This window comes from Aythya fuligula, chromosome 1 (genome assembly GCF_009819795.1).
Source record: "Aythya fuligula isolate bAytFul2 chromosome 1, bAytFul2.pri, whole genome shotgun sequence".
NCBI lineage: Eukaryota > Metazoa > Chordata > Aves > Anseriformes > Anatidae > Aythya > Aythya fuligula.
In genome coordinates this window covers 175,047,362-175,069,822 of record NC_045559.1, presented here as the reverse complement: position 1 = coordinate 175,069,822, position 22,461 = coordinate 175,047,362, and the positions used below count along the sequence as shown (strand labels likewise).

The 22,461-nt window shown below is 46.7% G+C and overlaps 1 protein-coding gene across 1 annotated transcript in view; it reads left to right on the top strand.

The window, feature by feature from the left end:
- The window catches only part of ELF1 (E74 like ETS transcription factor 1), a 74,091-nt gene that overhangs the window by 29,126 nt on the left and 22,504 nt on the right, over positions 1 to 22,461 (top strand). Inside the window, exons 2-3 of the mRNA XM_032207375.1 lie at positions 11,825 to 12,129; positions 18,854 to 19,028. Of these exons, the coding sequence (XP_032063266.1) occupies positions 12,058 to 12,129; positions 18,854 to 19,028 (247 nt within the window). The 5' untranslated portion in view covers positions 11,825 to 12,057. The remainder of the gene's footprint in view (positions 1 to 11,824; positions 12,130 to 18,853; positions 19,029 to 22,461) is intronic.

Here is a 22,461-nt window from a genome sequence, read left to right as displayed (position 1 = left end):
TTGTTGGAATCTGAGATGGAAAATACTTTTTTTTTTTTTTTTTCTGTCCTCTTCTAAGTCCTTTTGCCAATCCAGCAGAATTTAGTAAGGTTCAGATCATGCTGCAAGGCTTTCTTTTTGTTCTGAAAGGCTTTTGAGCAACCATTTCTTTGTACGTTTTTTAATTTGTTGTTCGTTTGGGGTTACTCGAGTATTTGTCAAGGGTGGACTTGTGTCAAAAGTGGACTTCCAAATGTTTCGGAAGCGAGCTTCTTTTATGTGTTTTTCCTGAGGCTTTCTCTCAATTTGTGATGGGCCCTGTTTAGGGCTTCTGACTTTGAAGGACGTGAATAGATCAGGCCCCGTGACATGGAGGGATGTGTAGTCTTGTCTTGGTCACAGAGCTCAGATGGAGACACACAGAAAGCTGGGGACAAAGCAGGCTCTTGTCAAAGGAGCCTAGTTACAGAACAGTTTCCTAATTAAAAATCAGGAGATTTTGGAGCCTGGGTGTCTTCAAGAAATAGCAAAGCACTGACTTTGAGATGGCTGCTCTTGTAAAAGTGCCAGTCACCGTTTGTGTGCAGTTTTATTCAGGAACCGTCCTGGGGTGGGGAGGGAGAGCACTGGGGGGGTGGAAACCCTTGGTTCCTTAAAGGGTAAAATGCCAGAAGCTCCAAGAAGTCCAGTTAAGGCTTTTATTTTGTTTGTTTGTTTTAACTGTGTCTGAATTTACACATAAAATGTTCCTGGACTGTAGTAGTAGTCAATAGTTAAATCTCCTAGATTTCAGCTACTTTAAGTGCTTTAAGTGATACGTCTTCTACTGCGTCAGTGGGCGACCCTGCAGAGCTGAGCTCAGAAGAGGTTTTGCTACCGCTGTGACAGAAAAAGGTGGCCGCTCGTGAGGGAAGGATATGAGGCCATCTTGATAGTTACCCCCCGTACCTGGAGGGATAGTTTTTGGGGCTGGTTGAGGAGCTTTTTTCTGACAGATGATGTTATGGGGCTACTTGGGGCAGAGCAGAAGACGATTTAGGGAGGCTGAGCGTAGGATGTTGCTTCTCTCGTAAATACCGCCAAAACCAGATACTGCACTGCCAGGAGTTTCTGCTTTTTGCTGAAACTTTGTGGTGTCTAACTTTGCTTCCTTAGGCCCTGTTAACTCTTTGTGCTTCTCCTGTTGGTCCTCAGTGGTTCCTCAGCCTTTATGGAAGGTAGAGGTGTTAGTGGTAGGATCCCTGCAGATCCCCCAACGTGTCCCCTTTTGTAGGACAGGATGGTCCCATGAGGGAGACCAGCTGGGGCCGTGTTTGGGGCTGTGGTTCAGCTCTGAAGGTTTCTGCTGGATTGCTTGTTCACCTAAACCCAACCGCTTGGTTTCTTGGTGGCTTAAAAGCCTGTCTGAGGAAGGCCAAACGCCAAAGGGTCCGGGACTGGTTGTGGTGGAGAAGAACTTGGTGGCCAGAACTTGAGGCCTTCAGGGGCCATGTTGTGACAAGCACAACCTCATTACTCCCCCCCGTCCAGCTGACCAGCTCAACATATTTCGCTTTTCAGTCTTTGAGGCGCGGGCACCTCTTATTTCACTTTTTATTTTTCTAGAAGGAGTCTCCGAGCTCCTCCTCCTTGTGTGAGGCAGCAGAGCCCTGTCAGGAGGCTGGGCCCGGCCAGGGGAGCCGGAGGCGCGCTGAGGCACCGCTTGTGCCTCAGCCCGGGTATCGCCGCCTGGGTTTCCTGTCAGTTAAACCACGAGCCGGGGCAGATGCTCCCAGCGATGACTCCGCTTGCTGCCCTGGACGGCCATTATGCGAGCCAGGCGGTTCCTCAAGAACAGATTCGGGGCCGCACGCTCCTCATTGCAATCGCCTGTGCGAGACCCTCATTTAGATACCTGAGTAAAGATCAGGATTGAAGTGGTTCAAGGGAAAGCAGGGCTTGGACTCTTGAGGCGTGAACTGTAAAATAGTAACTAGGGGAGCCGCAGTCGAGCAGGGAGAGCTGGGGTCCAGCATTTCTTTGTCCTCTACCACAACTATAGGAGTTCAGAACAGTGTATGAGCAGCAGGCGGGTTGAATGTGGCATCACACAAGTTCATCAGCATCTTTCTGGGCAGATAATTGCCATCTTGCTCGACCTGGCGATTTTTTATTGTAAGATCCAGTAACCTTTAAAATATATATTCATATTTTCATTCTAATTCACTCGAGGGTCCATTTCTGAGGAATTTCTGGCTTCAAACAAGTTATTACACGTGTATTCTGAAATTAAAACAACAGAAAAAGCACATTAAAACGTATGTTTAAAGAGATATTTTTATCTGCACCTCATGATTTCTAAAGCTAAGGATGGTATTACAATGTTGTTGCTTTATTGACGCTAGAGCCCTAAAAATATCTTCCTCTGCATCAGATTTTAGAGAACTGAGCACTCCATGCATCAAAATTATATTAGAACTGAAACCGGGCAGCTTAGTTTCAGCCATTTTGACCAATTTGACACTCTTTTCTTCCCCATGTGATGGTGTGGCTCCCAGACTGTTTGTGTTTTTATTTTTTCATCTGTTTGTGTGTTGAGTAGCCAGCAGCGAGTAGAGTTTGCTTTGGTGTGTGGTAAAACGTTTCTGTGTTACCTGCTCTTTAAATTACGTGGTTTTAGTCAGAGGGGTGCATCCTCTGGATGGCAGAGAAAGAAGGGTTGTGGGGGTGGTAAGGTCAGATAGATAAGGACTTTTTTGTCTTCTTTTTTTTTTTTTATTTTTATTTTTTTTTATTTTCCTGTTTTCTCTTAGGTTATGAATCAGTAGGCACCGCGTGTAGCTCACAATGTTGGCTTGACCCCAGGGACGCAGCGTCTGGTCCCTTGAGTTTCTGCAGGACCAGAAGCCAGGACAACAAGGCTAAAACTCTGAATTTCTGCCCCTGTGAAAGGCACCAGCTCTCCCATTCCTGACATAGCTGTGCTGGAAGCCTTTCTCAGCAACAGGATGCTTGTGCTGATCTCTCTCTAGGTTAGTTTTGACCAGTTTTTCTTAGGTCTGTGGTGTTGGAGAGGAAAGATGCAAATGGGGTGTGCAGCCCTGGAGGGTACATGTAGGAAAGCCTCTGCTCAAAGCTTGACAGAAGGCACGGTGGTGTTGTGTGTGTGTGTTTATCTTCCCAGCCACAATTCTGAAATGCATTCATTGCATCCTGATCACAGCCAACCACGGCTGGTTGGAAACTGAGACTTTGCAATCAGACAAACCAGTCTTCATAATCACAATTAGATCAAGTGTTAGGTGAGTGGAAAAAAAAAAAAAAAAAAAGAAAAACAAAGGAAGCTGGAGGACAAGTGAAGGGATGGCTTAGAAAATCTGTAAAGCAACCTCCCCCTGTATTACCTTGTTCATGCTACCAGTCTACAGAGGAAACTCAGAGCAACCGAGGTCCTTTCTTATGGAGGTACTTGAGTTTCTTGGAAGCCATGTGAATGGAGAAGATCGGAGTTCAGGGGAGGAGAACCCTGCATGTGTACACCTTCCCCCTGCAGCTGGGGTGCTGTGGGGTCCCACGGGAGGAGCCCCAGCCGCGCAGCGCAGGGATGCAGCCACGCAGCAGCCGTTCCCTCGTTAGTTCTGCAAAAGACTCAGGAACTTGAGTGATGAAATGAGGAAGAGGTGAGGCTTCAATTTCTCTCCACCTGCTTTGCGGGGGCTCTGAAACTTTCCGAAATAACCCAGGTTTTGTGGGTCTTTTCACGCCACGCTCGTAAATTGCTGCATCTGGTTCGTTAGCACTGAATTCCTGTGTCTCCTCAGAGCAGGTGTGTGCTCGTACGGGGGTGACTTGGGCCTCAGAGCAAACATTTCCCCAGACGTTACGAAATACTGACCTGTCCAGACGCAGCCTTCCCTGAAGGGACCTTTGCAGGCCCCGCTCCTTTTCCACGTAACTCTGAGGAGAAATCTTTTTGCTTTTATTATGTTAATCTCGTTGGACTTTGACTCACGTTTTGTCACTGTTTGACACCCCACAGTGGGAATTGTGGGTCTAGCAACAAGCTGGGAGAGAATTTATATTCCCTTAATAGCCAAGTTCACCGCTTTGAAATTCCCCAGACAAATAGTCTCCCTTCCTAATCCCACCCTACCCAAATGCTTTAGAACATAAAACATAAGCTGATATAGAAGAAGAAAACTTCTCAAATGTCATGAGAATATCAGCGTCTCTCTTATCCTACAGTTTCCTAGCAAATGTATTTTTTATTTACTGTAAGCATCATGAAGCACATGAGTTTTCAGAGTAACATGAGTGGACACAGGGCATTTTAGGGTATATTAAAAATCGGCAGTTTGAGAAGTATTAATATAATTACGGGTTGAGTGGATGTTCTTCCCTGCTATCGCTGTGTAAGCGCTCTCTTGCCTCGCATAGGTTTTAAAGGTGTGATTTTTAGATGCAGTATTCTGCGTTTGGTGCTTTACCTAACGTTTTTTTGCAGATATCTCAGTGAATCAGGTCTGCCACGTGTTACGTCCCAGCTAGATGTTCAGAAATGCCTGTACTCTTCGTCTTGTTGATGCTCCTTCTCCCTCTGCTCCAATTTAGGCAGCCCGATTGATTTAATCCTTTGGGAAACAGCGATGCTGAATGAGTGGGTTATCTTGGAAAACAGCACAGGTGTTGGGTGTAGCAAACACCTGGAAGCCGGACACAGCTGATTACCTTGGTAAAAACTGGCTGATGTGAGACAAACCCGTAGGAGTGGGAAATGAGAGAAGCACAGGAGTGTTTGCCTCTCAAAACAGCCTTCTTAAAGTCTCTCAGGAGAGCTAATGTAGAAGATGCTAATACAGGAGAGACAGAAGGATTAGGATGAAGATCGAGGGAAGGAGATAAAATCCAAACCTGCAGCCTCTGCAGCAATCAGGGGGAAGTCTCAGGAAGTTTTAGGGAGGCCAAACAATTCTGGCCCTTTTTCTGGGTAGAGCAGTGAAAGGTGTATTCGGCGTGGCTCAGCCGGGTGGGATGATGCGGCTAACCTGCACACAGAGCGCTCTGTGCGTGCCGTGCGGCTCCACGCCCACACCGAGCTGGCTGGTAACAAGGTGGTTTGTGTCCCAAACAAGTTACAGCGAGAGCCTGGGGTTTTTCTGTTGGTTTTGAAGTCCCTCTGGCTATGTAACGCTCACTCTTCCTAACCAAGGCCGTGTCTCCCCCTCATTTTCTGTGTATCTGTGCGTGCTGGTGCTTTTTCGTAGCCGTTTCCAATTTCAGGTGCAGTTTTAAACCAGTGTTTTGAGAGCATTCGTGGAGTTCAGAGCAAGCTCCTTGGCAGGTGACTTCGCTCCCTTTCCTCCTTACTCTGGGAGAGTTTACTAAGCGTGTTTACTTGAGCATATCTGGAGTATTTTCTTACTTGGTGCTGTGGCCAGGAACGCAGGTACAGGTTACCCATGCAGAAAGCACGTACGAGTCGGGGCCGTGACTCATTGTGCTCAAGGAGAATGTACAGCTTCAGCCTCCTAACCCAAATGCCTCTGAGCCCTCCAACCTGTGAGTTACAAAGCTCAGCTATCCCATTTTATCATTTTCACTCCTTTTAAATATTTTTTTAGGTTTGTTGCTGATAGGAGTTGCGGCTGTGCTGATCCCAGACTATGGCAAACGAGAAATCAGGCGGAAGAGTTAACTGCACAAAGCAGTCACAGGCCCGATGCCTTGATTTAGGAGACAAGCGTGGAACATCTGGGTTGTTTTGGTGTCCTGTTTGAAGGAACGTAACAGTCATAAATCCTTCTTAATGACTGCTTAATGAGCTAAAGTGTGTGATTAAGCAAAAATGAAGCTGAATGCACTCACGCTGAAAAAAGCAGTCACATTAGAAAAGACAAACTGGAGAAAAAAATGCAGGGGGGGGAAAACAAAACACGCTTGCCTGACCTGGAGGTTACTGGGAGGGTGTTTGTGGAGTCTGACTGCAGTCTCTTACTTCCCTGTTTACAGCTGTCTCTTATCACTTTACCTGACTGTGGGCATGGGTTAGCACTTTGCACCCCTTCTTACCTTACTTTTCACTCCTGTTTCTACAGGCTTCTTTGAATCAAGTATTTCTGCTTGTGGAATGGTAGGGGCTGTTGACACGCACTCTTGGGTGTTGTTTTCTTTTTTTTTGTTTTATTTGGTTTACTTTTTTTTTTTTAATTTGTATGGAAGCTCAGCGCCAACACCAGCTTTGTGATTTTGGCCGAGTAGGATCTTTGGCTAATTTTTCCCAGAGACGTGTTGACTGAGACGTGCCTTTCTTATCCCAACCTCCTAACTCCACGCTAATAACAGCGCTGCGTTCTCCAAACCCTCACAAACAAAACCATCACGGTACTCCTTGCGTCATTTCCCTCACCCAACTCTTTCAGAAAGATCCTCGATGGAGAATTAACGAGAACGCGGTGACTGGGGCACCGTAGGGGAGCCCTGCTGTACCGCCTGCAGCCTGGAGAAAGCAGATCACCTCTTGCTTTGTGCAGGGAACCTCACCTGTGAATTCCTGTGCTCTAATCAGTGCATGTCGGAGCGCTTTGGGTATTGTTCAGTAAAGCTAAGCCAGGATCCGTGTGACGAATAGATTAAAGAGCTGCAAACGCAGTTTGCAACAATGTGTTTTAGCGGATAAGTTCTAAAATCTGCTGTTTCTATCTCTGTGTTACCCGCGTGTCACAGTTAACCACAGTGCTCGCTTGGTGAAGTGCAAGTGCTCTTCTGAATCTGGAGCAGGAATCTCCCAAAGACAATCGCTCATTGAACAACTTGCTAAGAAAGGAGCTGATGGTGAGAGTGAGTCGTGCTGTGCTGAGCGGGAGTTCTGGTCGACTTTTGGTTTGTTTTTCTTCGTTGTGTCCGGGAGTCTTGTCTGAAGGGTTAAAAAGTTGCTTAAGTACATATTTAGGTTAAACAAACGAGCAAATAACGCTCTGCTTGAGCACTTCATTCACTCTCGCTTGGGTAGCGGAGGTGGCAGGAGTGTTCCCCTGCCCTGTTTGCTTTAGCCAAACGGGCCGCGTGTCCCTGCGTGGAAGCTGTGTGCTCATCTACAAAAACAAAGGTACCTGTCATGCAAGAATACATTAAAACAAAACAAAAACTTGGCCCTTGGAAGCCTTAACACCGCTGCTGATGCTTGCAGAGATGGCTTTCTCCTCCTGGAGAAGGCGCAGGAGCCGAGCCCAGAGCAGCACCCGGTCCTCGTTGGGCAGCGGGAAGCCCGCAGCGGTGGCAGCGCCTTGTGCCGGCACCCTGCCCGCCACGTGCTCCGGCAGCAGGAGCTGCAGGCAGGGGAGGAATTAGTGTAATTAGATTATCTCGAGCCCAGAACGAGCCATTTGGGGTTTGCGTGAGGGATGTTTGAGGTGGTGGGAGCTATTAAAGTGAGGAGTGAGTGCTTGCGGGCCGTGGCTCTTGGTTGAGGGGGCATAAATCTCCTGGCTTGTTCCTGCCGGCGTTTCAGAGCCTCCTCTCTCAGAGCAGCCTGCCTGTTTCCTGCAGTCCAGGAAGGAAAAATGCCTCTCTGATTCAAACGTTTTACATGGTAGGTTCGAGAATAAAGGCTGCAGGGGTTAACCACCGAGGGCAGTGGGTAGAGGCAGACTGAGGTCTGGGATTTGACTGGGCAAGGTGCTGTACGCGTTGGCTCCCTGTAACCAGATAGCAGGGCAGGACGGGCGGGCGTAAGGAAGGAAAATAGGCAGCAATGTCAAAGAACTGGAAATTCAAGTCGAGCTGACTCCCAGCAGTCTGCTCCGGAGGGTTCGGGACTGGTGATACTGCTGACAGCTGACAGCAAGCAGAAATACTGCCTCTGTGTGCAGGCAGCTCCTCCAGAGGCACCGCCGAGGTAAGAGGATTTGCCTTGCGGAGCCTGGGCAGCTCTGCGGGGCGCAGCCACCACCGGACCCAGCACTGACACGAGCGAGATGCCCCGCAGGGGCTTGGAAGTGCTCGGGGAAGGGGAGGCTTCAGCAAGTTCTGCCTGGGTTAGTTTGTGCCCCTCGTTCCTTGGTTTCAGTCAGTTCAATCACGTTGAGATTTCTGAAGCAGGTTCGGAAGGTTGCTCCAATGCTCGAAACACACCGAGGTGAATCACAGAGCGCTTGGGGTTTATTTAAATATTTTGTTCCTTGTGCCTGAGTGTCCACATTGGAACAGTTAAAAAGAAACTGGAAAAAAAAACAAAAAAAAAAAAACAAAAAACAAAACAAAACAAAACAAAAAAAAAACAAAGCCACAAAATGCCCAAAATCTCTGTTGGAAAAGTTACAACAGGGCTGGTCCCCGAGCCTGCTCCTCTGGCATCTTCTGCAGGACACCGAAGAAGCCCAGTGAGGGTTTCGGTGACGGATCTACAGCTACCAGAGCTTGGCTGCAAAAGGCCATCTGCAATAAGAAACTTCCGACTTCCAGCTCATCTCTGCTGTCCTTTGCTCAGTTTTTCCCCCCTTTAATATAGATACACTTTCTGTGCACTTACTTACATTTCAGTTTTTCAAAAAGAGAAGTCTGTGGCTTGCTAAAAAAGGTTTTTTTTTTTTTTTAGTAAACTGACCTCTTTCCTCCAGGTGATCTGAAACCAGCATTACTAATTTGCAGAGAAATTAATTTTCAGAGGCCGGCTGGCAGCTTTATGTCAGGGTTTGGTACGGACTGGCAGCTGGTAATTTGTGAAGCTCGGCGCCCAGCCAAAGCAATTAGCTTCAGTTTCCCCCCACCTCTCCTCCTCCCACCGCCACCTCTTTACTCTGCCTTAATCAAAGCAGCTCAACCTCTTGGGGCCAAGCGGCTCTTCCCTCCTACACCCCTCGGACAAGTTCTCCTCGTATCCTGGTGTAGCTGGCTTGGAGCTCAGCCCTTCGGCTGTCCCTGTGCCGAGCCACTTTCCCTTTTAACATCAGTGAGATTTTATTTATGGTCTCTTCAGGGTCAAGGTCTTAAGTCTCCTTAGAAGGTGCTATTAAATGCCAGAAACCACCCAAGAGTGCCTTGGAAAACATTCATTTGGTGTCACTGGACTCATTCTCTTGGTTTATGGGAATTTCTGATCCAGATTTGAGGTTTTATCATTTCACAATTTTTCTCTCATTTTACTAAGCTTTTGGCTTCTGTCACATCTGTGGGAAGAAGTTTGACCAAGCACACCTAGAGTGATTTTTCATGCTTTCCTCTGTTCAAACCCCATTCCTTCTCCGTAACTGCTTCTCATTTTATCGCGTGGGAGATGCCAGCTCCTGATTTTTCTCCTCCTCTTTACCAGTAGTGATGAGTTGGCTCCCAAGGCAGCATCCAGGTGATCCCCGAGTGTTGTGGTCCCCAGCTCTGCGTTCCCGGGAGCTGACCACGCGGGTTGTGCAGCAACCAGAAGAGAAGCAGAGCATTGCAGTGCACATGACACAGTCTTGAGCAGGCTCTCGGGTCCACATCACAGCATCACGCTCCTGCAAGCCTTTTTCATAGCACAGGCACCTGATGTTTGGTAGGATAAGAGCCCGTGAGGTAGCCCCTTGCAGAGGATTTCTTAGAAAGACCGGCGCCTGGGCCAGCAGCGGCCAGGAAGCGCGGTGCCGCAGCACGTTTGTGGCCAACGTTTTGCAAGTGAGATTGGGTTATTTTCTTACCAGGAGGATGAGGAAAGGGGGAAGAGAAGAGGGTTTGGACCCCTGCATCCCCCTGGGGGATGGTCTCGGAAGATCTCAGAGCGTCCCTCAGGTTGTGGTTTTCCTTCCTCCCTGTTAGCCTCACCGTGGTGTTTTCCTGTCTTCCTCGGGCTGTGTGAGCACTCGGAGGGCGCATGTGCTGGTTTCCAATGAACACAGGGAACTTCTAAAACCTGTCTCCCGCTGGTTGTACCTCTGGTTTTCCTTGTGCCTTCCTAAACAGCCTGCATCTCTATACGGGGTGTCCATCCTGGTTTTATGTAGGTGCTGTGAACTCCTGTTGACCTTAGAAAGTCACTGGGCTTCAAGCACTTGCACTCTGTGTTCGTACATGTGGGTTTCAGGCGTGTGATGGAGATGGTTGGGCGCCCTTCCCAAATTCTGCTCCCCCCAGGACAATTACCTTAACCCTCGTTTTAAAATAAGCCTCCGCTGGGAAGCTGAGGAGGTTTTCCTATTTGCCTGGTGGTCCTCTGGAGCAAAAGCCCACTGGTTATTGAGAGAGACTTCGGATCCTACTGAGAGGCCAAGTAATTGTAGGGGATTTACCCCAGATTGTGGGGTTGCATGTGATGCTTTCTCTGCCGCAGCCCTGCTGCTGTATGGAGAGCTGTTCAGGTCACCCTGCAAAGGGCTGGGGTTGAAGTCCTGGTTTCAAAAGGACTTTTTTTGCCTTCCTCCTCACGCCTCTAGCCCTCATTAACGCAAATACTCTCTGGTTAGGGTTGTGGCTACTTTAACAAACACTTCAGCAGCTGATTAAAGCAAGCCTTGGAAGCCGGGGAAGTTGTCCTGCCCGCATGACTTTGGTTTTCCCAATTTCTTAGAAGGGCTGCATCCAGGGACCTCAGCGAGGCTCCCTGAACGCGCTGGCATCACGGCGTAGGAATTTGGGAACGCCACAGCCTATATGGGATAAACAGCTGCTGCGGTTCCTAGAGCGAGGGAGTACGGGCCCGTGGCTCGGCCCTCCCTAATTAAACGGCCTGCCAGCAGGGGAGGAAGATGCCCTTGGGTTTCTTGGGTTTCAGGCTGCTGCAAAAACAAGGTGAGGTGAGCCTCCTGCGACACGCCGCAAACGGCCCCCTCGCTGCAGGGCTGAAGTCACCAGAGGCCCTGCGTCCTCCTGCCGCAGCAGCCCTGCATCGAAGCCAGGGCCCCAAGTGCAGGCATCGATGCTGTTCTTCCTTCGAGGTGGTAGGGTTTTATTGACATTTTGGTCATCTTAGTTGTATAAAAAGATGACGTTTAGCACTCCCTTTTATTTCAGAAGCGACACAGCGCATCTCCGTCCGGGCACGAGCTAACCACGGTTACCTCCAGCGCCGATAAGGGAGTGAAACCGTGGGAGCTGTGAGCTCGCGTCCCTCCAGCGTCCCTCCTGCTTGCGTTCCCTGCTTTGGGAGCCCTTTCTCTGCTCTTTGCTATTGTGCTGCGCCGTCTCTTTGCCTGCTCCGCTGTGCCGTGACGTGGTCAGTGCCGTTTCCTTCCGGCTGCTCGCAAGCCTGCGGCAGAGATAAGGCTGCGCTTACAGGGCCTTTGGAAAAAGAAGCTGAAGATCTGCTTCGTGTACAGCTCAGCAGCTCTCCGTGTCATCCGAGGGATTTACGAGCTCTGTTGCACGCCGGGAATCGAGATGGAGAGCCCTTCACTCGCAGAGTGACAGCCCTGCAAAGCTGGAGCCGTGTGCAGGGCAGCAAGGTGACGCGCTCGAGGTGTCCTGCAGCTGAGCGGGTCAGGCTGGGCTGTGTGGTTTGGCTTCGAGTGTACCTCAAAGAGCGGAGTTATTAACAAACACAAAAGCTGCGTGCGTGAACCGGGCGAAAAGAGGGAGTTTCTTTTTGGTAACCTTCGTGACTCTGTCGTCTGGGTGCTAGGCTGGTACTTTTAATGTGAAGCGCTCTGGAACCGGTGTCTTACTTCCTGAAACGGTTTCCCTCTGCTTCCTGAACCAGTCCTGCGCTTCGTGGGAGCGAAAATTTGCATGTGGTGATTAGGAGCAGTAATACCCGTGGAGATACAAAGGTGTCTGCCTTGCTCCGAGCTAGAGAAAACCTTTCTAGTGAGCGAGGACCAGCCTTTGCTGTGGCTGCTGCTCTTTCAAGTAGCAATCATTTCTTAATTATAACTTTTTTTTTTTCCTCTCTTTCTCTCCTCAGAGATAAAAGGCTGCCCACGCAGGAAAACCACCTCAGGAAAGGATTTCCCTTGGTTTGTTTCCCTTTGAGAAGAGGAGGACCCGGGAGCGCTGATGGTTCAGAAATCCTAAAAGCGGCCCTTGGTTCGGTTCCTGCCTTTCTGCCCCGCTGGCCCGTGGTGCCGCTCCTCAGCCTCTGACATTTGGGGAACGTTTTTCTTCGTATGTGGAGCTGAGAGCTGGGAATGCGTTATTATGGCAGCAGTGGTACAGCAGAATGAGCTCGTGTTTGAATTCGCCAGCAACGTCATGGAGGACGAGCAGCAGGTACGGGGCCGCGTGAGAGATCCCCTTCGTTCGAGGGGAAACACGAGGAGGAAAAAAAAAAAAGCCACGTAAAACACCAGCAAGCCAACGCTGAGCTCATTCTTGTTGCGGCAGATCTCTGTGCAGTTTCCAAAGCTTCCTGTAACTTGCACGAGCCCAGCAGAAATGGGTTGAAATGTTGCAATTGCTGCAGTATCGCAGAGGCCTCCTCTGAAAATGTTTTTCTCCTGTCACTGACGTGTGCCAGTAGAATCCAGTTGTGATGCGAAATTCCTAAAATTCTGATATTTGGCTGTCGCTTTCGCTTTTCCAGTGTGCTAGGCTAAAATCTGGAAAAAGTAAGTGTGATACCACAGGAGCTGTAGATGTCACCTCTCCCCTTTATACAGATGGGTTCCTAAATCGCATTGCTATTCAGAACTAAGCTTCCAACTAATTGAAATTGGTTTCTTTCATGCTGAAGGGAAAATAAATATTTCCATCTCGTGAGACTCTCAGGTAGGTTTAGATGATCTGAACCACATCCTGCGAGTCCTGAGGCTTCAGCGAAGGATTCCTGCTGTAAAAGTCAGGCAGCTCTTCTGTTAAGTGGTGGCTAATGGTAGGGTTTTGCATTTTTTTAACAAGAAATGAGATTTCTCAGTGGTATGGAGAGACGTTTCATAGCCTTACAGAGATCATAGGACGTCTCAGTCTTACGGAGAGCCAGCTGAGAAGTGCTGTTGCAAACTGGCCCTCTTTTTGTGCATGTGAAAAGGATTTGTTCTCCTCTGCTTCAAAAATACTGTTGGCTTCAGAACCCTGTCCCTGGGTTTGCTCCGTGCCCTGATGTTTGGCTGGTTTGGTGTCCCGTTGGTGCTGTCAGCGTCACAGGATCGTTTCAATGAACTGAGCGTTGTCTCTCTGAAGTGCTAACTCAGTTTTGGGTGGAACTGGTAATGTAACTTCCTTCCCTGTATTTTTCCAGAGCTTGGGGATTTAGATATGGGAATTGCACAAACATAGTAGAAAACGAGCTGGATTTATTACCTCTGCTTTTTGTTTGTTGCTGGTTTTTCTTTACAAGAGAGAGGAGAGGGGAAAATCGAGAAGTGGAGGTCTTCTTCACTCTGATTTCTGGAAAGAGCAGTGCAAGCACACGTGGCTTCGTTCATTTTAGCTGTGCATTGTGTATCTTTCAATTTCTTCAGATGTTCACCTGAAAAACTTTAAAAAAACACCCCAAAAGACACCCAAAGGCCACAACAGAACATCTCTCACTGCAAACACTCGGATGCGAGCTGTGTTTAATCAGCAGGTTGCCTTAGGTCAGCTCGCAAAGATTCGGCTGTGTGAGGGCAGGTATTAAACATCGGGGCTGGAAAAGGAGCCTGCAGCAGGGAAGGAGCTGGGGAGCTGGAGCAAGGTTTAACTCAGGGAAAGATACGTAAAAGGACGTGAACACAAAAAGATTTGACCTGCTTCTTGCACCTGGGAGCTGTCAGCGCAGGAATTGCTGAAGGTTTCAGCTCCGGACAGATAGATTGCATTTAGGGATGGATGCATACCCCAATGTGGGTACTTAGGAATTAAAGCTCTGGAAGTGCTCTGTGTTGATCAAAAGCATTTTTTTTGAGCTTCATCGGGATGCTAAATGTGCCATCTTCATACTTACATGCCCATTAACTCAACTTTGGGTTGCTGGAGTTGAAAGAACCGTGGTGCTTTCCTCCTTGGCGAAGCTCTGCCTGCAGCCCTGTTGTGCCGAGAGCTGTCAGGACACGGAACAGCTGTGGGGAGAGCTTCGGGGTCTAGATGGCAGCTACACGCAGTGCTTCGGGGAAGTCATAAATTCGTGGCCATCTATTTATTTTTGTAAAGCCTTGGTTAAACAGCCATAAATTAGGAACAAACCATTTGCAAATGTAAGCAGTCAGCCGCCGGCAGATGCCAGTGGGAGGGACTTGGTCGCATGGCCCCACGTGAACAGGAAAGGCTCTCTTGTATCAGCTCCATCCCTTTCAATTTAGAAAATATTTTATTTTATTTTTCTTGGAGGCCTAATTCATAGCATCGTGCTTATATGGTGGTGGGAAAGAAGTGGGGTGAAAATGTCTTCATAATTTTGAGGAGGGAACAAGTGACTTGTCCTAATGCTCCCGATAAGCTGACTGGCTGCTGCTACGTGTCAGAGATCATGTTTAAACAGAGGTTTTGTGGATTTTTGTTTTGTTTTAAGAGAGACCACACATGTAAAACTGCGCAGGAGCTCCTCCAGGATTTGGCTGCGCCTGGAACTGCTTCGCTCCCCTTCTGCAGCTTCTTCCCTCAGTGCCTTTTCATTTAGCCCTTCGTTATCTGACAGCTACCGTGATACTTGATCAGGACAGTCTTGATTTAAAAAGCTGAATTCAAGCAACCACAGAGGCTGGATCCACGCTAGTAAGCTGTAAACGATGCTAGGGATGCACCACATCACCTCATCCCTTAATTTTTTAGCCTTGTCCCCAGCACGACTGCTCTGTGCCATCCAGCACTCTTCCAAGTAGATATGAAATCTGCTCCTTAGGTTGGGATGAGACTTCTGCACCATCTTCTCCTGCCTTGGTTTACTCTTCCACATCATCCAATGTTCTGGAATATAAATCCGTGCTGAGGTTGCCTCCCCGAGAAGGCAAGCAGCATCTATCTGCTTCCAAACCCCCGCTGCCAAGCTCGGTAATGTCTCAGAGCCTGGCTGTGGGAATGCCCAGACAGTCAAGAGGCTGCTTCAGGGAGAGAAAACCGAAGGCCATTTTCTAGTCACCGAAATCACTTTGCCTGCTTTCGATTACCGGGGGGATTTTTGTTGCTTTGTTTCCAAGTAAATGGCCAACTACATCTCAAGGCTGAATTCTGTTACTTTTTTTACAAAGCCAGTTTCTTCACCGATGTTTATTTTTTCTTTTTCTCCCAATGTAGCTTTTCCCCGTTGCATGTTTTTCTTAGCACTGATCACTCCCTTTTATAAAATGTCATCCAAACCAGTTAGCTGCTCGTCACTGTGTTCCTGGGACAACACATTGGAAGAGATGTGGATTGTCCCTTGGATGGATCTGAATTGTCATATAAGAAGACGCTACTTCCAGAGCAGAAGAAATCCCCTTCTTTTCCATTTGCACAACCAGTTTGGTATTTTGCGAAAATTTTTGAGAGGAAGAAAAAGAAATCTCTCAAGAATGTCAAACACTGAAGATAAAGAAGAATTTGAGAGCGTGAAGGAAGATTGGTGCCATTAGCGTTCCCCCGAGGAGGGTAGGGTTCAGTTTTTCCCATCATGGAGAAGTAGCTTTTGAAACTAAATAAGCTGTTTTGTTAATGAAGTCATAGAGTCACAGAATGATTGGGTTGGAAGGGACCTTAGAGATCATCTCAATTCCACCCCCCTGCCATGGGCAGGGACACCTCCCACCAGCCCAGGTTGCCCAAAGCCCCATCCAGCCTGGCCTTGAGCAGCTCCAGGGATGGGGCAGCCACAGCTTCTCTGGGCAGCCTGTGCCAGGGCCTCACCACCCTCTGAGGGAAGAATTTCCTCCTAACATCTAACCCAAATCTCCCCTCTTGTAGTTTAAAACCATCTCCTCTTGTCCTGCCATTATCTGCTTGAGCAAAGAGTTGCTCTCCAGCTTTCTTCTAAGCCCCTTTTAAGTACTGAAAAGTGAAAAGGTGCAATGAAACCATAACCAGTTGCAAATCTTGTACAAAATTGTAATTTTTGCAGAAACGTATTTCACATTAGATTTATTTGCAGTTGCATTTGTACTTTTCTTCCTGAATGTGTTTTTTATATCTGTTCCAGCCTTTTCACAACACTGGCAAGACAGAAAAGCCATACTTTGTACAGCATTAATAAATGAATTGGAAGCAGGTGTAATAATGGTATAAAAAAAAAAAGGCCAGAGGGAGTGATATTTACTCTGACTCCAGTTTAAAGCTGTTATTAATTTAGAGAAAATCCCGTTTAATGTGTCTTAGCGTGAACCAATGCTCTTCTGCATGACTCTCCAAGTGGATTCACTCTTCATCTTTCATCTTCTGGCCGAGCGGCGTGTCAGCAGGCTCCTCCAGTTGTCCAGCTCCAAATTCACACAGCCCCCGGGTATCCCCCTGGTGTAGACAGGCACAGTTTACCCTTACAGAATAGATCACATTTGGTCGTTAGTTTTCACAACAGACTGACTGGTAGGGTGGGATATAAATAGGGCTTTGAGAACCTCGGATAAAAATGTCTAAGGCTCTGTTGGGTTTATCTGTGTTTCCCTCAGTATTCGGCAAAAGGGGTTTTATGACTGAAGAGTAACTTTGGGGTATTTTTGTCTCTCAGAAACAAAGTTAGTGACATGAGCTGCAGTTGTTAGAGAAGGGCAGCGCTGAGCCAGTCGTTTTTCATCCAGAAGGATGAAGCTCACTTCTAAGATGTTGCAGATAGATGCCTACAGGATGGATGTCTACTGCAGGAATAGCCACCCCAACACCTCTGCCTCTTTAGAGTCAATGGAGAGAACTGGGAGTTTTTAGGGGATGATCCTACTGTAGCACAGGAGCCTACAACTGGACAAGGAAACGTGCTCTAAAAATACCTATTTCTCCCTGTTGACTCTGAAGGAAACCTGGGGTTATTAGCTTAAGCCTAGTAACCATCCCTGGAGGTCTTTAAAAGACGTTTAGATGTAGAGCTCAGTGACATGGTTTAGTGGAGGACTTGTTAGTGTTAGGTCAGAGGTTGGGCTCGGTGATCTTGAGGTCTCTTCCAACCTAGATGATGCTGTGGCTCTGAGTGCCTGAACCACAGCTGTTTGAAGTTAGGTGAGGTGAACTTCACCCCTAGTGTCTATGAGCTCAAGTAGGATGAGAATACTAAATACTAAATACTTCATATTTGTGTTTCTCCAACCCAAAATCCATCATTTTACCTGTTCGGTAGGCCAATGAACAGATGCTCGCAAAACGCCCTCTTTTTCTTGCCTGCAGGTGACAGGAGCCTCAGTGTAGTACGTAAACTCTGCTTAATTTTTTTAATGTGGTTATGTAGATGTGTGTACAGTATATGTGGTTTCCACCACAAAACGTATAAACTGTGGTATATTTCTGAAATTGGGGTGCTCAAGCTATTTTTGTAGCATGAATTTTATCTCAGTGGTGAGGCTGTGATGGGCTATTGTCCTCCTAGTTCATGGAGCTGTTGAAAACAAAACCTTTCTAACGCATGCAGTATTTTATTTTTCTCCTCTCTTCGTAGTGCTTTATCTTTTTTTACCCAGTTTGCTTTCACATAACCAAATCTACGAGTCTGGTCTGCCTTTAACTGCTCTGCCTTTTGCTGGTTTTATTGCTCTCCCCTCACGTTACTCTCTTTGAAGCTTATGTTCCGTGGAGTTTGGCAGGTTAGCTGTGGATTTTTGTTTTCCTTTGGGTTTTGTTGATTTTGTGGTGTGTTTTATTTATTTGTTTAGTTTAGTTTAGCAGAGTGTTTATGATAGAAACCCATAGAAATATTAGTTCTGTGTCTGAATTCTTCCTTTTTTTTTTTTTCCTGACCCTGCCTCCCGTTGCCGTTGTCTGCATGGAGCCAGTAGCTCTGGGAGCATTTCCCACCGCTGGTGGCCTGAGTAGTGGTGAGATTGTGAGACAGGAGCAATGCCTAAGTGAACTCACAACCAAACATTGCTGTTTTTTTCTTGTGTAGTTAAATAAAATCTGCTTGATCTGTGCCTACTTTGTTCTGTGGAGAACGAGACCAAACGCATACACACCGGTTTTCTCACAGCAGCACATTGAACAACTTTATTATTTTTTTTTTAGGCTTGCCACATTCATAAAGCAATTTGTGTTTGTAGTGAGAGAGCTTTCGAGTTACACCAGGCTTTCTTTGAGCCCGCTGTGCTATCAGCAGCTCTGCCTTTCTTCCTGCAAATGACATTTTGAAAGAGGCGCTTTGGAAAATACTGTTTCTGCAGTAGATGGTATTTTCTGAAAACCTCTTCCTGTTGAATGGTTGTCTTGTCAGAGAACGTGCATCTTACTGTTGCTGGCCAGCTTGACTTCTGCTTTTCCAGCTGCCCCTTTTCTTCTGTATCTTACGGAAAATAATTGTTGAGAGAAGGAGAACGACTGAAAGCGGTCTTGGGAAGGAAAGAGGGGGAGCGAGTGAAGGAGGCCCTAAGAATTAGAGAGGGAAAGTAATATGGGACATGCATCAAGCACTTCCCTGTTGCTCTGGGACTAAATGTCCCCTGATTGTGATCGCCAGTGAGTGCCTTGTGGGAGACCTGATGCCTGTGAGACCTTCCTGTGGGCCTTGCAGCCTCCCCACCTCTCCGCCCCCAGCTTGGCAGGAAGATCGAGCAGTGCTCGCCGCGAGTTGCTTGCCTGCTGTCGTTGCCAGCACAGTTTGGCATTTACTGCGCCGCTCCTCTCCTCCGTCACGTCAGCTTCTAAGCTGGAAAATGCAGCTGTGGGAGTCTCGTATTAACCTGCTGGAATAAAGTCAGGATTTAGACACTACAGACTCTGGCCCATGGCAGGACACTGCTGCTGTTTTATTTGGTGTGCTAAAAATCATCCAATTCTTCTTCAAACCACCTAACATCGAGGTGATGTAGAAATATTCAGGTCTGCTGAAATACTCATCAGCAAGTGCTTAGGTCAGGCACGGTCTAAGTACCATTACTCTAATTTTCCTTTCATTATTTTTTTTCCCCTGCAGCTCGGGGATCCATCCATTTTCCCTGCTGTCATCGTGGAACACGTCCCCAGCGCTGAGCTCCTGCACAACTACTCTGGCTTAACCTGCGTGGACGAGCCCAGTGACATGATCACCGAGAGCTCTCTGGACGTCGCAGAGGAGCAAATCATAGAAGACGACGATATCACCCTCACAGGTTTGCAGTAAAAACACTTCTCTGCCATGCTCTTTCATCAGGATGGCTGTGGCAGTGACAAAAAGCAATAAGAAACAAAGTTATAATAGTGTTGAATGCTGTTAATTCTGTACAAGACAGAGAAAATGGCATTAACACCATTACCAGGTGGCTTGCAATCCCAGCTGTACAGCTGGTACGGTGAAGAGTTTCATTTATCAATAGAGATTAAGACAGAGTTCTGCTCGGAGTGCCAGAAGGAGTTTTTGTTGCTCTTAATGGGATATTTGTGCTGATATTTTTGCAGTTGTTTAATGCTTGGTACATTTTGCAGTTGTTTAATGCTAAGTAAACATACGTAACAAAAAGCAATAATAAAGCAATAATGTACAGGATCTATAGAGGCATTGCTTTTCGCTTCCTGAGGGTATAGAAGCAGCCAGCAATAAAATGTACGTGTAAGCATGGTCTTGGAGGGCTTTTCCAACCTTTACGATTCGAAGTGCACTCAGCACAGTATTCACTTTATATTTCTGATGACGATTAATGTCTAAAATACAAATGTTCTGCATGAATTCTCTTAGGAAGGGTAGCCCCAAAGAGAAAACGATTCTCATGGAAAGCTCGAAGATAAGTCAAATTTAAAAATCAAACACAACAACAGAGAGACCTCACAGCAAACAAAAATTTACTGAAATTACACGTTTGAAGCATTTTTGTGAAGTCTGAGAGGTTGGGTAGATGCTTACAGCGCTGAGATCTGTCTCAGTGTCATCTTTCAGCAGCGAGGTTCCCCACCTGACCTGTCTCCAGGGCTGGAGACAGCTTGCTGCTTGCAGTCATGCTTTTGACATTGCTTCCCAAGGCATTCTCAGATACAATCTTTTACCACCAAGAGCAAAACAAAAACTCACCAAAACTTGACATGAGGTACAGTTCACAGAGCAGGCTGACATGAGCCGTTCCCAGTAAATCTGATAATATCCCCCCCCCTTTTTTTTAAGCCGTGAATTATCTGTGAACAGACTGTGACTGTGCAAATGAGCTAGCTGATTATTCGAGAAGGTTTTTACATGCTTAAACGTTATTTCACGTGGAGACCTCTTGCCAACCATTCACATTAATTATTCACACTCGATCTGGCATTTCCTCCGTGTGTTACTGCAGCGCCACTTCACGCGGCTGTGCGAACGTTTCATGGGTGCTGGATGTCGTGGTTTTTGTGAGTCCCTATCCACTACAATGCCTCGTGTGTGAATTCACATTTGCATGAGTAATTGCGAAACGCCACTTTTCTGACTCCTCTCGTTAACATACTTTGCTGCTCACATAAATGATCACATGAGGAGGGTTTGCAGATTGCTGCCAGAGACTGCAAAGCTGTAATCCTTGTAACTGGTGGTGTCCAAGGGATACTTTGGAGGCGGACAAGCGCTGTATTGTTAACATCATCCCACTGTGGTTCAAGCAGTCTGGTTTTCTTTAAAGGCCGAGTCCTTAGAAGACCAGAGCTGTGACTTTGGAGAGATTATTGTAGTGACCGGCTGAAAGCTCCCAAGGGAAGGTGGCTCAGCGCTGGGTTTCGATCAGGGAGCCATCCTGCCAGCCTCAAGCATGGTTACGGGGCCAGGACTCCCCATGGGAGTGGGGAGAGGGCGTAGAGAAGGACCAAGGAGCCCTCCATCACCTCCCTGCACCACCTTTGGGCTGCGGGTGCACAGACCAAGACCAAACTCTCAGTCCACGTGCAAACACATTTTGCAGTGGCTTGCTTGTGGGATGGGGCTAATCATAACTAAAATTTCCCACCTCCTCTGTTTTCTCGCTTGCTTTTTTCCTCTCTTTGAAGCTCCCGTCTTGATGTTAATGGTATGTTTGCTCCCAGCAGTGAAATGCATTGTTTTGCTCTTTGAAGTCTGTACAAATCTTTTCAGTCACTTTCACATTATGCCATCGAGAGAGAATCAGACCTTGTAAAGACTGCGCTAATTCCAGTTTAAAATATTCACAAGGCTGAAGTTCCCAGCAAAATGAAACCGAAAATGCCATCATTTATGACTAAACATTACTCAGAAATGCTTAATATTCATGATTCTTTTTTGAAGCTACAAGTTTTTCAATACTGTGTCTGTCATAACTTAAGCTTCTCTTTTCCCCTAAACTACCAGAAATTAGAGGTAGGTCTGCTTTTAGTGCTGGATCTGCAGAAATGCAGACTCTGGTAGGCTTTTCTGTCTATAGGATATAGTGTAAGCCATTCAAAACCACAGCTATTACACACCCATGATGACTTATCTGTAGCATAAATTATGACCTGCAGAACACGACAGCTGTAGGAACAGCATGTTTTACTTGAAACCCTGCAGGAAGGTGGCCAACAACCAGCTTATCTTAGAAGAAACTTAGAAGTTTTATCACTGACGAGAATATTGATTTTTTTTATCTCCCTGAAAAACACGGGGGATAAAGTTTCCTGTATCGTAAATTTCAGGCCACCTTGTCAGATGGTATGATTTGCTACACTTTATTTACCTTATTAATGTAACTAATTAGGGTTTTAGATGCATAGGAAGGAGGAACTAATTGGATTATGCAACTTCCTGAAGTTTTTTTTTCCTATCTCATATATTTAATATGAAAAAAAATCATATAAAAAATAAAAATTTAATATATAAAAAAAAAATAGTTAATCAAACTCTCTGCCATTTTTTGGTTCACCTGTGCTGGCTTTGTTAGGGTGGGATCAGTGAGGGGTCCTTGCTGACAAGGTTTGGATACGTGAGGGGCAGAAAATTTGCACCGTGCCCTAGTCTGAGTCCCGAGCACAGAAATAGGGGTTCTCTTGGAGGAGGAATGAAGCTCAACAACCAACTCCAAAGCTCTTGTATGGTCTTTCCAAGGTAGGTAGGATTTGGCTTGTCTGTGTGGTGAACCTCTAGCACTGATGGCAGAAGCCAAAGTGCTCGATAAGAGAACGAAGGGAAAGAGTTGCTAGGTGCTGTTACCCAGCACAACCCCAGTGTGCTCAGTAATCATTTATAATGCTGCAAAGAAATCCAAAGGACTATTTGGTTGGAAGCAGGATTTCACAGCCTTAATCCATGAGGATTTTTAGTTGACAACATGCCAGTTGTAAAATAAAAAAAAAAAAAAGGCTACGGTCTCAGTTACTTTGCAGAGAAGTTATTCAGTGCTGCTGATACCATCTGGTTAAAAACGAGGAGTGTTTTTCCATATAGCTCCCCAATGAGATGATCTTGCTTGTAAATTTTAAAGCCTTGTTTAAAAAAGAAAACAAAGTGTGATGGATAGGCCTCCTGAAATACATATGTTCTTAAAGCAGCACTTGGTTTTCCAGCTCTGGTTAACAATCATGCAGAACTTAGATTAAAAAGCAATCACTTAAATTTTACAGCCAGTCATTCTGAAAAAAAGAGGTCTCAGGCTGTGTGTG